Source organism: Echinops telfairi, unplaced genomic scaffold, assembly GCF_000313985.2.
Source record: "Echinops telfairi isolate 266 unplaced genomic scaffold, ASM31398v2 ScPeMD7_7475;HRSCAF=8513, whole genome shotgun sequence".
Taxonomy (NCBI): domain Eukaryota; kingdom Metazoa; phylum Chordata; class Mammalia; order Afrosoricida; family Tenrecidae; genus Echinops; species Echinops telfairi.
Window position 1 is genome coordinate 7,719,966 of NW_022111379.1, and position 18,716 is coordinate 7,738,681.

Below are 18,716 nucleotides of genomic sequence, written 5' to 3' on the forward strand. Positions count from 1 at the left end.
TCATCTGTCCTGGATTCCCTGTGTTTCCAGTTTCTGTCTGTACCAGTATACATTGTCTGGTCTAGCCAGATTTGTAAGGTAGAATTGGGATCATGATAGCGGGGGCAGGGGGTGGGGGGAAAGCATTTGGGAACTAGAGGAAAGTTGTATGTTTCATCGTTGCTACACAGCACCCTGACTGACTGTCTCCTCCCCACGACCCTTCTGTAAGGGGATGTCCAGTTGTGTACAGATGGGATTTGGGTCTCCACTTCGTATGCCCCTCATTCACAGTGATATGATTTTTTGTGCTTTGATGCCTGATAACTGATCCCTTCGACACCTCGTGATTACACAGGTTAGTGTGCTTCTTCCATGTGGGCTTTGTTGCTTTTGAGCTAGATGGCCGCTTGTTTATCTTCAGGCCTTTAAGACCCCAGACGCTAATATCTTTTGATAGCTGGGCATCATCAGCTTTATTCACATTTGCTTATGCATATAACAGAAATGTGGGTGAAGGGAGACAATAAACAGTGTGTGATACGAAATAACAATATATAATTGTCAAGGATACACGAGGGAAGGGGGGGGAGCTTATACCAAGGACTCAAGTAGAAAATGTTTTGGAAATGATGATGGCAACATATGCACAAATATTCTCGATACAATTGATTCATGGAATGTTATAAGAACTGTTAGAGCTCCTAATAAAATGATTTGACAACAACAAAACCTAAAAGTTAATTTAATTGGACTGGTAGAAACTAGAAGAACCCCTTGAGACTATCACCCTGAATTAACCTTTTAATTTGAAACTGAAGCCATTCCCAGAAGCTTCCTTTTAGCTAAATAACAAATTTGCTTAAAATAAGTAAATATTATGCATAACAAATGTGCTCCTTTAAACAATGGACTCTATGGGACCATCTGGTCAACATTTATCCATGCAAGGAAGCTAGTTAAATGGAAACAAAACAAACCGAATGTAAATAATGATAATGTAGACATGTGAAAATTATAACCGATATTATGGAACAATTTATGGAAAAATGATTAGAAGTAATTTGCTATGTAAGCTTTCACTTAAAATAATTTTATGTAGATAAATGCAGAATGATGTATAAAATAACTAAACTACAATAGAGCCGGAACAGATTTTAAAAATAAAATATCCTGCCTTATTTGTTAACATGGAATATCTTTCCATTCAGTTCTTTGATTTCATGCAGCAGAAGTTGTTTTCCTCATATAGATCGCGTACATCTTTTGTTAGATGTTTACCTAGAAATTTCATTCTTATGATTTCTTTTCTCTTTTTGTATGTTAATATAAGTGGTAGTTTGCATTTTAATTTCAATTTCAATCAATGTGTATGTGTCTCATTTTCTTACTAAGTTTTGACTTAAAATGTTGTCTAGGAGTGGTAAGAAAGGATAACCTTTTCTTGTTCTCAGTCATCTAGTTTCTCACCAGTAAGTATAATATTAACTATAAGATTTTTTAAAAATCATTTTATTGGGGGCTTATACAATTCTTATAATCCACACATCCATCCATTGTGTCAAAGCACATTTGTACATTTGTTGCCCTCATCATTCTCAAAACATTTGCTTTCTACTTGAGCCCTTCGTATCAACTACTCATTTTTCCCTCTCCTTCCCCACTCCCCCCTCCCTCATGAACCCTTGATACCTTACAAATTATTATTATTTTGTCATATCTTACACGGTCCAATGTCTCCCATTACCCACTTTTCTGTTGTTCATCCCCCAGGGAGGAGGTTATATGTAGATCCTTGTAATTGGTTCCCCCAAGATTTTTTTTAAAAATAGTTGTTCTTTGTCAATTGAGGATATTTTCCTCTGCTAGTTTGCTAAGTTTTTATCATGGATGTGGGTGGCTGTTGAATTTGTGAAATATTTTTTATACATCTATTGAAAAGACCTCGTTTTTTCTTCTTTAATCTGTTGATAGACCAGATTTGCTAATATTCTAATGGTGTGCTATCCTTATACCTGTAATGAACTCCACTTGTTTGTGGTGTATACACATAATGTTTTGAGTTCATCCATGCAATCTTTACCATGTTCCATCACTCGATTTGCAAATACTTTGTTGAGGAATTTTTTTTTAGGAGTAAAATTTTTTTTTATTGTTGCGGATTTTTATATCTGTTCATGAGATTATGATTTGCCGTTTTTCTTTCATGTGATGTCTTTGTCTGGTTTGAGTATTAGGATAATGTTAATCTTTTAGAATGATTTGGGACGTATTTCTTCTTCAGTGCAGTGAGTTACTTAATATGTCATTTCTTACCATAGTCTTTGTAACCCCTACCAAATTACTAGCTAGGGTTATGCAGATAGGATGCTAGTGGCTTACTCAAGAGGAATGGACACCTTGCTAATGAAAGTAAGGCTCCTGGCACCATTGTGAGGTTGGAACCACAAAAATATGGACTATAAAGTCCTAATGAAGGGATTGGTCAGTTTTGCCATATAGGCTTAAAACAAACTTCCCAGAAGCAGACAGAGGGGATTCACTACCGCCAAGAAGAGATGGAAGCATTATGCATCCTTTGGATCCAAGGTCTCTACTGGAAGCCTCCTAGACCCAAAGAGACAGATGAGATCTGTGGCATAAAAAACAATGAGGAGAAGCAGTAATAGAGAAATGGCAACAGAGGCAGCACAATGAGGAGACTAGCAAGAGATAACACGGTCAACCTACAGAGACCCACAGAGTGAGCGAGGTAAGCTCTCTTGGGCTGGAGTCTTGCTGGCAGAGTGGGATGCCAAAAGGCACTTGGCAGAGCCAGGCTCTCCAAGTGCTTAGAATTGTGACCATTGAAAAGACCTCAGGCACAGTCCAGCTACAGAAGACCCAGAGTTTGTTCCATCAACAGAACATGAAAAGAAGCTGTCATGATTAAGAACTATATTCCGAGTTGTATATTGTTACTTCTCTAATAAGCCTTATCACCATGAATATGGCCTTTGAGTTCTGTATGGCTACTGCAATGAATGATTGCATCCATTATAGAAGTAGAGTATTGTGGGAGGAGGGGTAGTTGGTGTCAGAATTGGTAAAAAGGCTGATACCTGACTTAGAATCATCCGTAGGCAATTGATGTTGATGCTAATTCTTCTCCCCCCTTGTGAAGTAAAAAAAAAATCATACACCTACTGCCACACCGTTTTTATACATTCTGGAAGAGATTGTAGACTGCTGTTTCTTTCTTAAATGTTTAGAAGAATTCAGTGAAACCATGTGGACCTGTTGCTTTCTATTTTGGGCATTTAGTTTTCAAAACAGATTTTTGGCTAGCTTTCCATGCAGTTGATACAGTTCATGGCAACACCATGATGAGGAATCTGACAATTACCTATTTCTCATCTGTGAGTTTTAGGAGAAGTGTCTTTTAAGGAATTGGCTTGTTTTGTTTTTTAAGCTATGAAATTTATGGACATAGAAATTTCCATAATACTTCTAAGATTCATTGATTTACATGAAGAATTTGGGAGAATTGGTTTGAAATATTTAGTAGGGGAGCACAGGATGATAGACCTTGGATTCTACATAAGTGAATTTGGATTTTTAATTATATAGGAGGAATCCTTCCTGTTTCTTATGAAGGAATGTGATGTGATAGAATTACTTGAGGGAGAAGAAAACAATCCTAATAGGCTAGGCTGATTGAAGGGTGAGGAATAGTGAGCAGACCTATTGCCGCAAACATAACAAAAGAAGTGTGATCAAAACAAAGAATTAATTAGGAATTATAAGGTCATGGCATGAGAGAATCTGAAAATTAGAGAAAGGAGTGAAACAGTCTCTTGCTTTATCGTAGAAATCTACTGATCATACAGATAGATAAAGCTAGGAGGTTGAACTGTGATTTTTATTTTCATTTCATTTTCTGAGCTGTGAGCTTTGTAGAGAGAAAAAGAGTTACTGAATTCCTGGCCCTAGCAAGAGTGGCAGTTGAGTTAACCATCTCGTCAAAATTGAAGATGATCTTCATGTGGATATTAACTTGAATTAATTATTGTAGTCCCAGACTGTTAATGTAGCCAGACACTTGACAGAAGCAAATGTAACTCTCTGAGAAAAGAACATAATCTAAGACCGCAAACTATTTCCTCATACTATTTTTCTAGTTAAAACATACAACTCTGGGATCTTTGATATTAGAATTGTCTGACCCAGATTTATTTACTTTTTTCTTTATTTTTTTAAATCATTTTATTAGGGGTTCATACAATTCCCATCACAATCCATACATACATCAATTGTGCAAAACGCATTTGTACATTCATTGCCCTCATCATTCTCAAAACATTTCCTCTCCACTTAAGCCCCCGGCATTAGGTCCTCATTTTTCCCCTCCCTCCCCGCTTCCCCTCTCCCATGAGCCCTCGATAATTTATAAATTATTTTCTGACCCAGATTTAAATGGGTATGTTCTTAACAAGGAACTGCAAAGTATTAGATGTCATACAGATAATAAAAAGAACCATTGGAAGTTGTACAACTAAACAAATAAGAAAATAATTCGGTAAGTGAGCTTAACAGCAGATTGGACAAAACTAAAGAAGTTTAAATATAAGGTCCAAAAGAGCCAGATTTTAGTATGCAGACTAAAGATTTAAAATGCAAAGATTAATAGGGGAAATTGTCAAAGGGGACCCTAATTTGCTAAGTAAACTTATACCTAGAACAGTTGTAGAAAAGAAATGTTTTAAGTGCTGAGGTAGTTATATAGACTACTTCTAGTCAAAGTAGATACTAATCTTTTCAAAATAACCATTGTGTTGTCAAGATGACAGACTATTTAATAAATGGAGATCAAAACAAGAAAAAATTTTTTTTGTCTAAAAAGAACTTAAATTTGTTTTTTATAAAAAAAAGCAGAAAATGGTTTCCTACTCCATAGCTCCATTCTTAAGTTGTCCCTCTTAAGACTGGTCACAGTTTGAAAGTTTGTTTGGCAGCTTCTATAGTGGATCAAAAGCTATAAATGCCAATATATCCTAGCTTTAAGAAACTTGTGCAGGAACAATTTGGAGCCAAATGAGGAATAGGGCCAAATGAGGAATAGGAATTAAGTAAATTGGAAAATAAAAAAAACTTGGTTTTTTGGCTAAGAAAATGAGACAGTAAAGCCCATGTAAGGCAGAAACCTGTCAAAAGGAAAACACATATGTTCCATTAATAGCACACAATTGACAAGTGGTAAGACTAGACCCTTGCTGGGTGGAGAAACAAGGCAACCCCATCGAGTGCGCATGTCTTACTGTATAATAAAGAGGTTACTTTTTCTCCAATCAATATATTCTCAATGTAATTGTAATACATGTTCAAATAGGATTTCTTTTACTCCACCAAAATGATTTTGTATTAATATGTAAAACTGAACATGGAATAATAGCCAAGATGAGATAAGAACAAAAAAAGTCCTTAACAAACATTGAAAATTATTGAAAGCCACAAAAGTTGAGTATATAAACTTAAGTGAAAAATTGATATATGGTAATGATACTGTTTAAGATCAATGAAAGTTATATTAGTCACTCTTTAAGAAGAAATTTGAATGTTTATAGTAAGAAACTTTTGAATAGAAAGGCAATAAGATAATCCTCATGGAATTTATGTTCCAGCAGCAAAGATCAAATAAACAGTGATTGCAGTTAGTAACGTGACAATTGAAGTTTAACATCTACCCAGAGGTACCTCAGAAGAAAGGCCAGGCAGTCTACTTCTAAATAATTAACCACTGGGAAAAACCTTCAGGCCTGTTCTACTGATACACATGAGGTTTCCATGACTCAGTTAACTAGAGCACGACTAATTTTGGTTGTAATGTGAAAAGTATTGTGAAAGAGTACTCAACCCATTACCAAACCCATTATTGTCAAATGGATTCAGTCTCATAGCAATTCTATAGGACACAGAACTGCCCCTATATAGGGTTTGCAAAACTATAATTCTTTATGAAAGCAAACTGCCATATCCTTCTTTTCTGGGGTGGTTGATGGGTTTGAACATGGTAGAAGGCTATGATGTGAAGGAATCTTATTTAATTGGGGGTGAGGAGCTGTCAGGAGGCTTATTTGCAGAAGTAAAGTTTACTGAGACCTCAAGGCACCAAGGTGTTCCATATTTTGAAGTAGACCAATAATTTTTAATATTTGCAAACCATTTGGTGGAGGAGAATCCCAAACTCGGGATATGAATCAGTATTTTGGGGGGGTACATGAGGTATTTTGGTAGTAAATATCAAAGAATAAGTTGTTTATGCTTTTTGTATTTCCAGTTCTGGTTGTTTACTCAAAGAAGATACTATCAGATATATGTATAGATGTATTGTATGCACATGCATATTTTAATCTAGAGCTGATTTATTATAGATCACGTGACTCTGCTTTAGTTTACATTGGTTAAGTGTATTATATACCTACAGTGAAAATCCTAGGTTCCTCACCTCCCAAAGTATACCTTTGTTTATTGACAAAGATGCCTGCTACATATTTTGTAGTGAAAGAAATAGGTTATAAAACTGGAGTATGAAAGAAAACCTGGAGTATGGTGGTGTTTAGAACAAGTTCTATACATCTGTGTGTCTGTGCATTCATAGAATACTTTCTAATATGCTTACCCAAGTATTCATGGAGTTGTTGGTTCCTTATAGTCAAGTTTTGCATGATAGAGGCATTGTTCCTGTTTTTATTATTTCTTTATGCTTTTTGTTTGATGATAAAACTTGGTATCTTATGGTGTTTTTTTTAATGTTTTCTCAGATATAATTCACAGCAAAGCATGTTTCTCTGTTTTAAATATACTCTCATTTTAAAATATTACAAGAGGCCAAGGACTGTGTCACATCTGGATTAATGGAAAGCATTGTGCTAGAATTCTGTAGATAGTACTTTGTACGTATACTCAAGATACTTTAGTATCTTAGATCTTGACCTAACTATATTTGGATGATAATTCTCTGTAAAGTATATTTTATAAGATGCCTTGATGGTTTGTTGGGATAAGCGTTGTACTGCTAGCATAGACAGTGTGAGAAACCATTTGGGACAGCTCTACTGTTTTTTAGGGTCACTATGAGTCGGAATTGACTCAATAGCAGTGGATATGGGTGATAGATTTTATGTAGATACTTTACAAAATGTTTTTTTTTTACTTTACAAAATGTTTTAAGGTATATATTTTTTCTTCCCCTTCCTTATCCCAGTAATTAAAAAGTATTTCATTTCCAAAGAATATTTTGAAAGCATTTTTTACATGATTCGTGACTAAAGTTGTGCTTTTTAGCGATAAACTTTCTTAACTAACTGATATTGACTGGTTTAGATAAAACCATTAATAAAATTAATTCACTTATAAAATACAGCCTAGCCTTTTAAAGAATACTACTCTTCATAAAGTACCACTAGTACTGTTATAATACTAATAGCTTAATTTCCCAAGAGTCTTCTTATTAAAAACAAAGATGCCGCCCCCCAAAGAAAAGAAGCAATGAAGACCCAATATAATTTTTCCTCTGAGCCAAAGAAGTTGTGATCTTGGTTTACTTTAATTCTGTTCGTGCTGTCCCCTTTAGAAAATCAGGTTTTTTTGAGAGCTCTAACAGTGTGCTATTGCTGGGCTCTCATCCTTTCTGTTTAAATAATGCAGGTACTTTGATGGAAACCTGGAGAAGCTCTTTGCTGAGTGTCATGTAATTAATCCAAGTAAAAAGTCTCGAACACGCCAGATGAATACAAGGTCATCAGCACAGGATATGCCTTGTCAGATCTGCTACTTGAACTACCCTAACTCGGTGAGTATCTGGTAGTTTAAGGTTAGCACTGACTGTTTTAGATGGTGAATCAACTTTCATTATTTAGAACTAAGGAAAATTTGGGGGGCTTGGAATTGTTGAAAAGCAATAACCTATTAGGGCACCGAGGTTAAAGAAGGGAAGAGAAAATTAAAAACTTGGATCCCCGTATTATTTGCTTGTTACAGCAGCTTGTCCAGTGTCTCGATATGCACCTAAATATTTCCCATTTCTTCTACCACGATTGGAAGAATTAAGAAATAATTTAGGCAGTGAGTAGAGTTGTTTTTTACACAAATAAAGATGGACGTAAAGCTTCAGAGTTTTGCCTTTAAAAAAAAATACCCCAAACATCTTTAATATTACTTCACAAAGGGGCCTTTTGGATTCTTCATAAAGAAGAGATTTTCACTTATAGAAATCCATTCTACTGGAGATTTTTTAATATGTGAAGAGAGAGACTTGAAGCAGAAAACAGGGCCAATCAAATGATTGGTGCTAATCTTTAGGAAATGAGATGTGATTATGAGATGAATTGACAACAGTGGTCTCTAACATTGTGAGGATGGTGTAGGGCTGGACGTTGTGAAAGTTCTGTTGTACCTGGATTTGCTATGAGTCAGAACCTACTTAGCAGCACATACCAACAACAACAAAAGTATATTTCAAATTAAAACAATTTTAGAGTATCTAATAAGATAAATTTAAGGTGTAACTAAATATAATTTCCGTATAATGAATGTCTTCTTTATTGTTAACCATAGGAAAATTATATTTGTGGCATAAAGGGGTTTAGTTACTTGTGATTAATCTTTATGATGTTTCAAGAACTGTGAAAAGTAATTTAATTCTATTGCCATTATATAACGATCATATTTATATTCTCTGCTTAATAGTTAAGTAGATTTTTCTTGTAATTACTTTATGCAGGTCTCTAGCACCAATATTATATATTTAAATACATTGAAGATTTTTCTTAGAGTTTTATATGTATACCTCTAAAGAGACCCATTTTTAAAAAGTGAGCTAATTTGTTCATATGTTCAAGTAATAGAAAAGAAGGAAATTTCTGTTACATTTTTTAAAGATATTGATACTCCTGTAGAATTTTTTTTTATCATTGAGCTAAAATAATTTATAGGGTGTTGAATTGAATTTCTAAATTCCCAAGTTCTGATCATAGCTCTAACATTAAACATTGGCTTTGATTAAGTAGATTTTAAAATCTCTTGGATTAGCTTCTTTTCTGCTTTTAAATAAATGAGTTGAGTAAGCTATTCTTTGAACTCTTTACCAGCCTAAGAATCCAGCCTTGGATTTTGAACTTAGGTGCTATGAAGGAATACATTACGATAAGGCTGTTACACAAAGGAACTTAAACTGAATTTGGTGGTGACGAAGTATAAGAGAAAGTTTCCAGATAAATGGAATTAAAATATTAATGGCATTTGCCTAAGAACTTTTGAAGCCCCTCTTGGAGTACTGACAGTATATAAATGATTCTATGAGAGTAATATAAAGACTCTAATAATTTCTCCCATATAATACAGGATTTTTTTATTTCTCGGCATTTTCCATTCCATTTCTCTTTTATTTAAATCTGAACTATAATTTGACTAAAGAAGGTAGCTGCCTACATATAGCCCTATAATTTTGCATTCCCAGCTCTTATCTGTATGCTCAAAATTTAGAGTTAAAGTTGTTACCAGAGATCTGGAGTATAAATTTTCCCTTGTACTTTTATTCGGGGATGAACAATCCACTATTGATTCATTCAGCATGCTGGCCACGAGTCAGGCATTAGGAACACAATGGAGAATACATACACATAGCCTTCAAATAATTTACTGATAAACTGACTGAATACGTAAAAAAAGATATTCGGAGAAAAATGGTAAGTGTTTTGATAGGGCAAACACAAGGTGCAATACTTTGGGAACATGTTGGAGGAATGCCTAATCCAGTTTGGGATCAGGTAGGACTTCCCACACAAATTGACATTTGAATTAATCTCTGAAGTAGGTTAGTTAGGTGAACCAGGAAAATGTAGGAACTCAAGCCAAAAGAAGAAAATGTTGAGACTGATGATGAACACTACTAAAAGCTTGAGGGAAAAGTGAGTTTGGAATTAACCATTTACTGGTGACGTTGGAATGTTACTTTAAAGTACTTTTTAAAAGGAAAGTTGAATACTTACCTGGCAGGGAAGATACCATGATCACGAAGGTGGTTTTCCCAGGGCGAGGCTTATCCATTGCACTCCGAATGTGCTGACCCCTGCGATTTCCCAAATGTGGGAAACTCGACTGCATAATTTGTGGTAGTGGGGGACTGCGTTCGCGCTCTCCCCTGGAAAAAAAATAAAATAAAAGGAAAGTTGACTGTATAAGTGACAGGACAACATAGTGTGAGGTAAGGAGTTATGGAAAACTTATCAAAAATATGTAAATGATGAAATTATAACTTTTCTCCTAGTTTTTAGATTAATATAGGGCAATTTTAACTCCTTCAGCTTCAGGAGTAAATGTACCTGAAATCCTTCATTAAACTTGTATTTGTTGCCTGCATAATTTCTTCATTATGTTATGTAACTAATATTACAACTTTGTTCTTTAGACATTTACACTACCCCCTTTTGCAGTACTTTTCTTTTTCTAGAAAGCAATTTGAAACTTTTTAAGAATGTGATGCTTGTGATGGGTTGTAACCCATAGAGCTGAAAATTCTGGGTAGATTCTACCGTCAAAGCAATTTCCTGATACTTGGAGCTCTCTGGAAATACATCAGTTTTCTCTTCCATTGTCTGAGTTGTGACAAATTTAATGATTCCTTAACCAGTGAGCTACAAACCCCAGTGTTTACCGGGTTTGTGGTTTTTAAAACTATTAAGAATTTTAAACAACAACCAATATGAATAATGTTTTGAGTCAAAGTGGCTTTTAAGTCCAGTTGTTCTAACCTTTCTGATTAATAGTCAATGTTGCATGGCCTGCAAGAGCTCATTTATTAATCTATAGTGGTATGGTGATTAAATGCTTTACTGTAAGGAAAAGATGTTACAGTTTGGTTCTGTAATGATTTACAACATGAAAACACTAAAGAGAAGATCTCTATCCTATATGCTCACTCTGAGTAGGAATTGACTACAGCAATGGGTAAGCATAAGTTATTTGGCTAACCTGGGAGGTACCCGAAACCCACTTCTGTGAATTATGACTCATAGTTACCCTATAGGACAAAGTAGGATTTCTCTCTAGAGTTCCCGAGATTGTAAATCTTTGCAGGAAGAGTCTCATCTTTCTCCTTTGGAACAGCTGGTGAGTGTGAGCCACCAACCTTATGGTTAACAGCCCAATGTGTAACCTACTTTGCTACTATTAAAAAAAAATACTCCCAAACCTTACAACATGAACCCTTAAAGTTACAAAAGGTTATCTGGTCATTTGGTTTTCAGATTTTTTCATCCAAAAATTATTTTTAAGTAAATCAAACCATACACGAGACAGAATTAATGATTATGAAGGTCCCTCACCCCATGAAATCAGAGTGCTCCTAGGACCACAGTTTGAAAACCTCTGATCTGTCTTCATTGTGTATGTTCCTGTTCTCCTCATTCCATTTTATAAGTGATAAGAGAATTAAGGGCTTCCAGGTCAGCCTAATTCAGTCATGACTGACAAAGCATCACTGGAACATATTATGACTTTTAAAATGTGGGTCAACCAGAACAGGAAAAATTATAGTTTGAAGCTTTGTGAGAAATACATCTTTCCCTTATAAAATAAGGGCAACAAATTCATAACATGACAACTAAATTTTGACCAGTTGAGTTGAAAACAATGATAGCAGACTCAAAGATTGGTGGCCACTGGAGCCAATTGAATGTGTGTCACTTTTTACAGCCCTTGTAACAGAAAGGCTCCTTTTCTGGTCTTGTATCATTTACTCTGACTAAACCAGTTCAAAGCCCTGGAGAGCACTAATTTCTAGATTATTTGTTGTTTCTATAAGCAAAATGACTTCAGTATTAGGGAAGATAGGTAAGATAGTTTTGAACGTTCTTTCTCCTGTTGGATATTAGCTGTGATATTGTGAGGTGGCGGAGATAAAGGAAACCTTTAAAAGTATGTTTTATTGTTTGTTCTTTTTCTTTAGATAATTATTGTTGTAAGTATATTTCATAAATTTTAAATGTATTGGTTGAATGTATTTCTAATATAAATAGAAACGAATAGATAATCTGATCCCCGGAGTCAGAGAAAGGCCTAGGGAGCCAAGTTGATGAGCACAAGGTAGCACACACATGCCAAAAGAAGACGAGGAGGGAAAGGGAAATACTACGGGAAGATACCCAGATTTTGCTGCGATTGCGCAACGAAAATAGGCATCACTAGATTATCCGTTGGTATTTATCTTTATACATGCTTATGTAATTTATCTCATTAATTTTGTTAGCTAATTAGAATGTTGAAAAGGAACTTGAAAGAATTTTTATCTAATAGTATTTTATTTACTTACTTATTTGTAATAGTATATTAGTTTTATCTGCTAATGTAACAGACCTTGAACTAACTGGAAGTCCTAGAGGTCAAAGTTTTACTTAGAGCGATCATTTTGAGTGGTAGTTATATCTTCAACAACTTAATTTCTATGTGAAAAAAAGAATAAGACACATGGGGATGTTTTTGTTCTTAACTTTGGAGTAATACATTTATCTTAGATAATACTTTCCTGTCTGCACTTTTGGCCTGTAAACCAACAAGCTAGTGCCAGCATGCTTTCATTCATGGGGGTGATTAAGAATAGATTCTTCTGTTTCCCTGAGTACTACTATTACTACCCACCCCCTTAAATGTTCAAGAATACTGATTTTACAAATACTTCCTTTTATATTTGTTCTATGAATGTTAAATCACTGTTACTCTGAATAGCACTGCATTTATAATCTTACTAGATATTACATGTCCTTCATTTTATATCACAACTCTTCTTTTTTTGTGCCAGCTTCCACATATTTTTATATGGTGAGATGATATATATAAAATTTTACATCATATCTACCTGCATGGTCAAACTAAGAAATTTCATTAACATATTTCATATAATAGCTAGCTAGAATTTATAATTGAGTTTTTAAAATGTCAATTGTAGGAGCTACCCCAAAAAAAAGAGTGAATGAACTTGGCAAGAAATGTGAAAGATCTAGAGGAAAGATATTTCTGAAAACACCTCAAATACTAAGGGATATGGAAGGATGAATGGAGAGTTTAAATAGAATGATGAAGAACCTGGAAATACTGAAAAAGAAAAGTAGTTGTAAGCTAGAACTACTAGATAGATGAATGAGTGGAACAGGGAGAGTCAATATGCATGAAAGTTTAGAGTGTGATATAGGAGGCATTTCAGATCAGATAGGTTATTAAATAAATTATGTAGGAACAATTGGGTAGTCATCTGGGATGTAAATTCAGGTTTCTTTGTAATGTATAATATTAAAGCTAATTTCAGAATGAATAAATATATATGCAAAATTTTAAAACCTAAGAGGAAAAAATCAAGTATAAGAAAACATTACAGATGCCTTTATAAGCATGACTTAAACTCAAAAGACATAAATTACAGTGATAAAGATGGAGAGCTGCTCTTGAGTTGACTTGGACTAATGATGAATGACCTTGAGTACAACATAATATGTTGCCCGCTCCTTTTGTCTTTCTCACAATTAAGTCCAAAGCCAGACAGCCAGATAGTATTCTGTTCTGTTGTGTCCGTGAATAAGGCTTTGATTGGCCAATTTTCAGAGTAAATTGCCAGGGAATTCTTCCTAATATTACAGCTCTGGAAACTCCACTTGAGACTTGTCTACCATGCATGATCTTGCTTGTATTTGAAATGCTGGTGTTATCACTTGCAACATTATTGCATCATGCAAGCCACTCCAGCATGACAGATTGACATACAGGTGATAGAATTTTGTAAGAACCCCCCCCTAAGTCACTTGGAAAATGAGCAAGCCATGTGAAGGAAAAGTATACAGAAAAGAAATATGCTAATCATAAATCTTTTTACAAATGTTTAAATTTCCCTTCTAATAAGAGAAATTCAAATAAATGCTAACAAAGTATCCTTTTGATTGGCAAAGATTAAGAAGTTGAGGATAATAATGCTATGTGTTGCTTCTGGGTGTGAGATGAAACCAAGTACTCATTTGCACATTAGAAAATACTGGTAGTCTGTATCAAATTATAAGTGGATACTTGGTCTTAAGTTTGGAATTTTTTCCCTAAATCTATTCATATGGTCACAATGAGATAATGCAGTTGTATGATAGGAAAAAGTCTAAATAAGGGTTCTTTAAAAAATATTTTCATATGCACAGAGGAGGAGGCTGTTTAAATAAATTGTGGTACATTCATAATAATCTTTAAAAATAAATAGGTCCCTATGTAAAATGTGGGACCACATGAGAGAGAATCCATTACATATATAAAAGCAAAATGTAAAACAGGATGTCCACACACTAGAAAGATAGAAGTATTCTTATATGGTTTGTTTGTACATGAGAAAATTTTGAAAGGATATATAAGGAATTGGGATATTGCACTTTCTGGGTGGAGGACAGAAATGACGATGAGGGACACTTTCTATATTAACTCAACCATATGAATATTGTTTGTTTAATTATGGTATATATTATGAAGTATGTTCTGAAACAATATTTTAAACATTATTTGAATTTTAAATATATAGATAATTTATCAGACTCTAATATCATTTTAATAGTTATATCCCTTTATAGAATATAATTCAGCCAATCCTCAAGTTAATAGTGTATCAGCACAAAGCAATGTCTAAACATAATCTATGTTTAGAATAAAAATTTACTATTCTGACTAAATCTTTGCTGTAGTTTTGCTTTGTTTTTCCTTCTAGGCAGGTCCTGGATTTTTATGTGTGTGACATTTTTATAATAGCCTTGTTGAGATATAATTCACATACCATACATTTCTCCACAGTGAAGTGGATTTTAGTATTTTCAGAGTTGTACTGCCAGTGTCCACAATTAATTTTAGAACGTTTTAATGATCCTGAAAGGAACTACTTAAGTCATTAACAGTAATTCCTCATTTTCCAAGCCTCCAAACCTTAACAACCACTAGTCTATTTTCTGTTCCTATAGATAGATGTGCCTTTTCTGAACCTTTCCTATAAATAGAATCATATGATATGTAGTGGGTTTTTTCCCCGATAAGTATGTAGTGTTTTGTGATTGATTTCTTTCACTTAACATAGTGTTCTCAAAGTTCATCCATGTTGTAGTATATATCAGTACTTGATGTTTTGTTTGTTTTGTTTTCCCCCCCCCTGCAAACACAACATTTGAGATTTTTTTGAAGTTGCAATCATTGCAGGATAGAGGGAAATAGGGGTTGGGGGCAGGAGTTAATGCCTTGGGTGAAAGTTCTCAGCACAGAATGAAACTTTTACATGTGGCAGACATCTTTTTTTGCATGTTATCTCCATAATCTATTTTGAACTTTAGGCAAAGTTAGACCTGCCTGAAATCTAGTGAGTATCTAGTGACAAGTCTGAGAAAGTTCTGTTAGAGGGAAGGCTGATCGTTTCTTGGGTCAAAAGAAAGCAGCTCAAAATGATAACTCAGGTTGTCACCTGGTGAGTGATCGTATGTCGCATTACCATTTAAGAGGAACCGAAAAACTTGACTGAATTTGGGACATGGCTTTTTTGTGGGAGGTGGGGAGAGGTGAGGGAGACGATGTCATAGGCCAGGTGGGTAAGTGAACACTGGATACTTTTCCTCCAAAGCTGACAAGGCCTCGTGTCAGTGCCTCCCCAATTCTGCCTTCAGAAGAGTCCGTTATTGAACACTTTGTTAGTCCATTTTTGTCGGGTGACTGAACAAAATGGCAATGTTAGTGTTTAAAGGTTACTCCCTTTGTGGCCTTGAGAGGGCTCTTTATCTTCCAGCTTTGCCAGCGAGATATTACCTGGAAGGGCCACGAAATACTCCTCCACGACCCGGTGAAAGTTCTGAAGTAGTTTTTCAACACAGTTGCCTTCTTTTACATCATCAGATCTCAGGTACAGGCACCTGTCCTCCAGTACCGACTCCATGGGCTCCACGCCGTCTGTGTGCACTGCGTGGAGCCGGTTGGCAAAGGCGATGGCTTTCTCCAGCTGCGCCACAGCCTTGCGGCTGCCAAAATCCACCAGCGCCAAGCGCTCCAGGTGTTCGATCACCTCGACCGTGATCGGACGGCTTCCCTGAGGACCTATCTTGCAGGTGAACAGCCAGCAGCCGCCCGACCCATGCCCACATTTTCCTCCTCTCGGCCCCTGTAGTAGTACTTGACGTTTTTATCACTAAATATTACCCATTTATTGTTAATCCACGTTTTATAGATTGTGCTGTTGTGTTTTGTTTGAATACCTGTTTTCTTTTAGGTACAGTATATGCCTAGGTGTAAAATTGCTGAGTCATATAGTAACTCAGCTGTTTATTCTTTTGAACTGCCAGAATGCTTCCAAAGAGGCTTATTTGTACATTTTCATTAACATTATGTAAAAGTTCAAATTTCTCCATATTCTCATCAACACTTAATTGTCTGTCTTTTTATTATACCTTCTTCTTCTGTATGAAAGATTAGCACAAAGAGTTTGTTTTACTGCTAACTCAAATGTCGTGGCTTCAGCCCACAATCTTCGGCTGTAAAGTACAGCCACGAAAACCCTGTGGTGTAGTTCTGTCCTGTAATCAAGAGCCAAGAGTCAGAATCAACCATGGATCTGGGCCTGTTTGTTTTAGATTAGTGGGTGTGAAGTGGTATCTCATTGTTTTGACTTAACATTTCCTTGATGACTAAAGATACTGAGCATCTCGTTCATGGGTTCATTGATACAAGACATGTATAATATACCACAAGTGTAAATATTGTTCCCTGCCTTTTCTAAAAATTATAAAGCTCTACTGTAGGTGCATTTCTCATTAATGGCGTGTTTGGTGTTCATCTATTTCCATGTCGATTTCATTATCTAGAAGTTCATTTTAAGAGCCCATGTTCTTGTCACACTGATTAGTTAGCTACTAAGAACTGTGGTCCTAGTTAGACCGCTTTATGAAGACTAATACGTGGGTGTTGAGTGAATTTTTAGATGTCATTATTAAAAGTCCATGGCTTATTTATTTATTTTGCAGTATTTCACTGGCCTTGAGTGTGGACATAAGTTTTGCATGCAGTGCTGGAGCGAATATTTAACTACCAAAATTATGGAGGAAGGCATGGGACAGGTAAAGAAACAAATTCATTTTTCAGGTTTTAGTAAATTTTCTATACTGTTTAGACCTATGTACACATAATCAGGTCAAGCTTTCTGGGTTATGAATTGCATAGGGAAGACCTCTTTTCTGTTCCTTTAGTATTCTTTAGTAGTTATCTTGGGGGCTATTCTTCAAATACAAACTAAAAGATAACTGCAGCCCTTTTCTTCTTACAGTATGTCATTCCAGGCATTGATTCAGTCTAGGTAGAGTTTCCCCAGTACACGTCACATTTGGGCGTATCAGGCTAAACTTGTAGTTGAGCAGTTCTGCCAAGTATCTTGTTTTCTTTAACTAGAAAGAGAGGGACTTAGGTCTTATAAATGTTAAGAAATCTTCAGAAACAAAATGCTGCCATTTGATAAATATTTGTTGAACGAAGACATAGTTCTCATTTTCATCAATCTTTTGCAGACAATTTCGTGTCCTGCTCATGGTTGTGATATCTTAGTGGATGACAACACAGTTATGTAAGTATTTATGTAAGTATTTTGCATGTTGAATATTGGTTATTCGTTTGTTAACTAGTTAAACCAAATTAACTATCTCAGCATCTCAAAAGATTTAAAGTCTTTAAAATGTTTTATTATTGTTTTAGGTAAAAGTTTATACAGCAAATTAGACTCCCATAAAACGTTTTTTATACAAACCGTTCCATGATTCTGAGACATTGGCAGCATCTTCATAACACGTCAGCCTTCTGGCTCCTTCCATCCTTTTTGTTCTGTCCTCTTTCATCGAGCCTCTGCCGCTCTACTGGGAGTACTCATCTCTATTGGAGTGGATGTTGGCTGCGTGCTCTCACGTTGTTGGTTACTTACGGGAAAGGATGTGCAGCTTTTTAATTAACTCTGAAAAGACATTGTTTTGTAGTAGTAAAGCTTATTTGTAACTTGCTTAAATGTATAGTCTGATAAACATGGTAATATATAATACTAGGTTTTGGTAAATTGTAGAATTAAATAATAGAATATGTCAGTATATTACTTGAGGTCTTTTGGTAAGCACATGCCATGATTGAGTTAGAAATGTAAGAGATTTTTCGTGGGATAGCATCAGTACAGAATAAAGGCCAGGAGCCAGAGTAGGTAATCATGTTGAGGATCTGGCACCTGTTAAAGGTGAGGAAAAAAGGTGGGAGGAATTTATTAAAAGCAACTTAGACTGTGGCGGCACTGGAAGAATCTCTGGCAGCCCAAATAGGAAAACAAGCACGTAGATTGCCTGTAGAGGAGTATGATACTAAGCAAAAATTACCAGGTACTGGGGTTTTTGTTCCTTCAATGAGCATTATCCAGGCCTGGACTTTAAACACTGCTGTAGATCCTAAAGACACTATAACAGAAAGACTGTCGGCAACTGCTCTCCTTCTGGTAGGTTTTCTCTATTTTGACTTATGTAGGACAGAATAAAACTGCCCCCATAGGTTTCTAAGACTATACATCTTTGAAAGTCTCATCTTTTCCTGGGGTGTGGCAATGGGCTGTCAAACCATTTTATTGAGGACTCGGGGGAGCTGAAAGAATGAAGGCAATGAAATTCTGTACTTTTTCTGCTGCCCCCCCC

The 18,716-nt window shown here is 35.5% G+C and overlaps 2 protein-coding genes and 1 non-coding gene across 3 annotated transcripts in view; 2 read left to right on the plus strand and 1 right to left on the minus strand.

Moving 5' to 3' along the window:
• Nucleotides 1-18,716, plus strand: part of ARIH1 (ariadne RBR E3 ubiquitin protein ligase 1) — a 105,121-nt gene that overhangs the window by 46,037 nt on the left and 40,368 nt on the right. The window contains exons 4-6 of the mRNA XM_030889080.2: nucleotides 7,666-7,810; nucleotides 17,028-17,120; nucleotides 17,565-17,620. Of these exons, the coding sequence (XP_030744940.1) occupies nucleotides 7,666-7,810; nucleotides 17,028-17,120; nucleotides 17,565-17,620 (294 nt within the window). The remainder of the gene's footprint in view (nucleotides 1-7,665; nucleotides 7,811-17,027; nucleotides 17,121-17,564; nucleotides 17,621-18,716) is intronic.
• On the plus strand, nucleotides 10,000-10,162 carry LOC115867935. Its single transcript, XR_004045332.1, has one exon. It is a non-coding gene; the product is annotated as a U1 spliceosomal RNA (small nuclear RNA).
• On the minus strand, nucleotides 15,752-16,415 carry LOC105979475 (glutamyl-tRNA(Gln) amidotransferase subunit C, mitochondrial-like). The gene is made up of 2 exons (XM_045285793.1): nucleotides 16,377-16,415; nucleotides 15,752-16,168 (listed from the first exon to the last, which is right to left on the minus strand). Exons 1-2 carry the CDS (start codon nucleotides 16,413-16,415, stop codon nucleotides 15,752-15,754), a joined length of 456 nt encoding a protein of 151 aa, XP_045141728.1.

Excerpts from the sequence above, each read along its gene's own strand:
- LOC105979475 (XM_045285793.1), bottom strand. The coding sequence starts at position 16,415 with ATGGAGAAATTTGAACTTTTACATAATGTTAATGAAAAT. Across the intron at positions 16,169-16,376 it reads TACATAATGTTAATGAAAAT|GGGCCGAGAGGAGGAAAATG; the intron begins GTACAAATAAGC and ends GTACTACTACAG.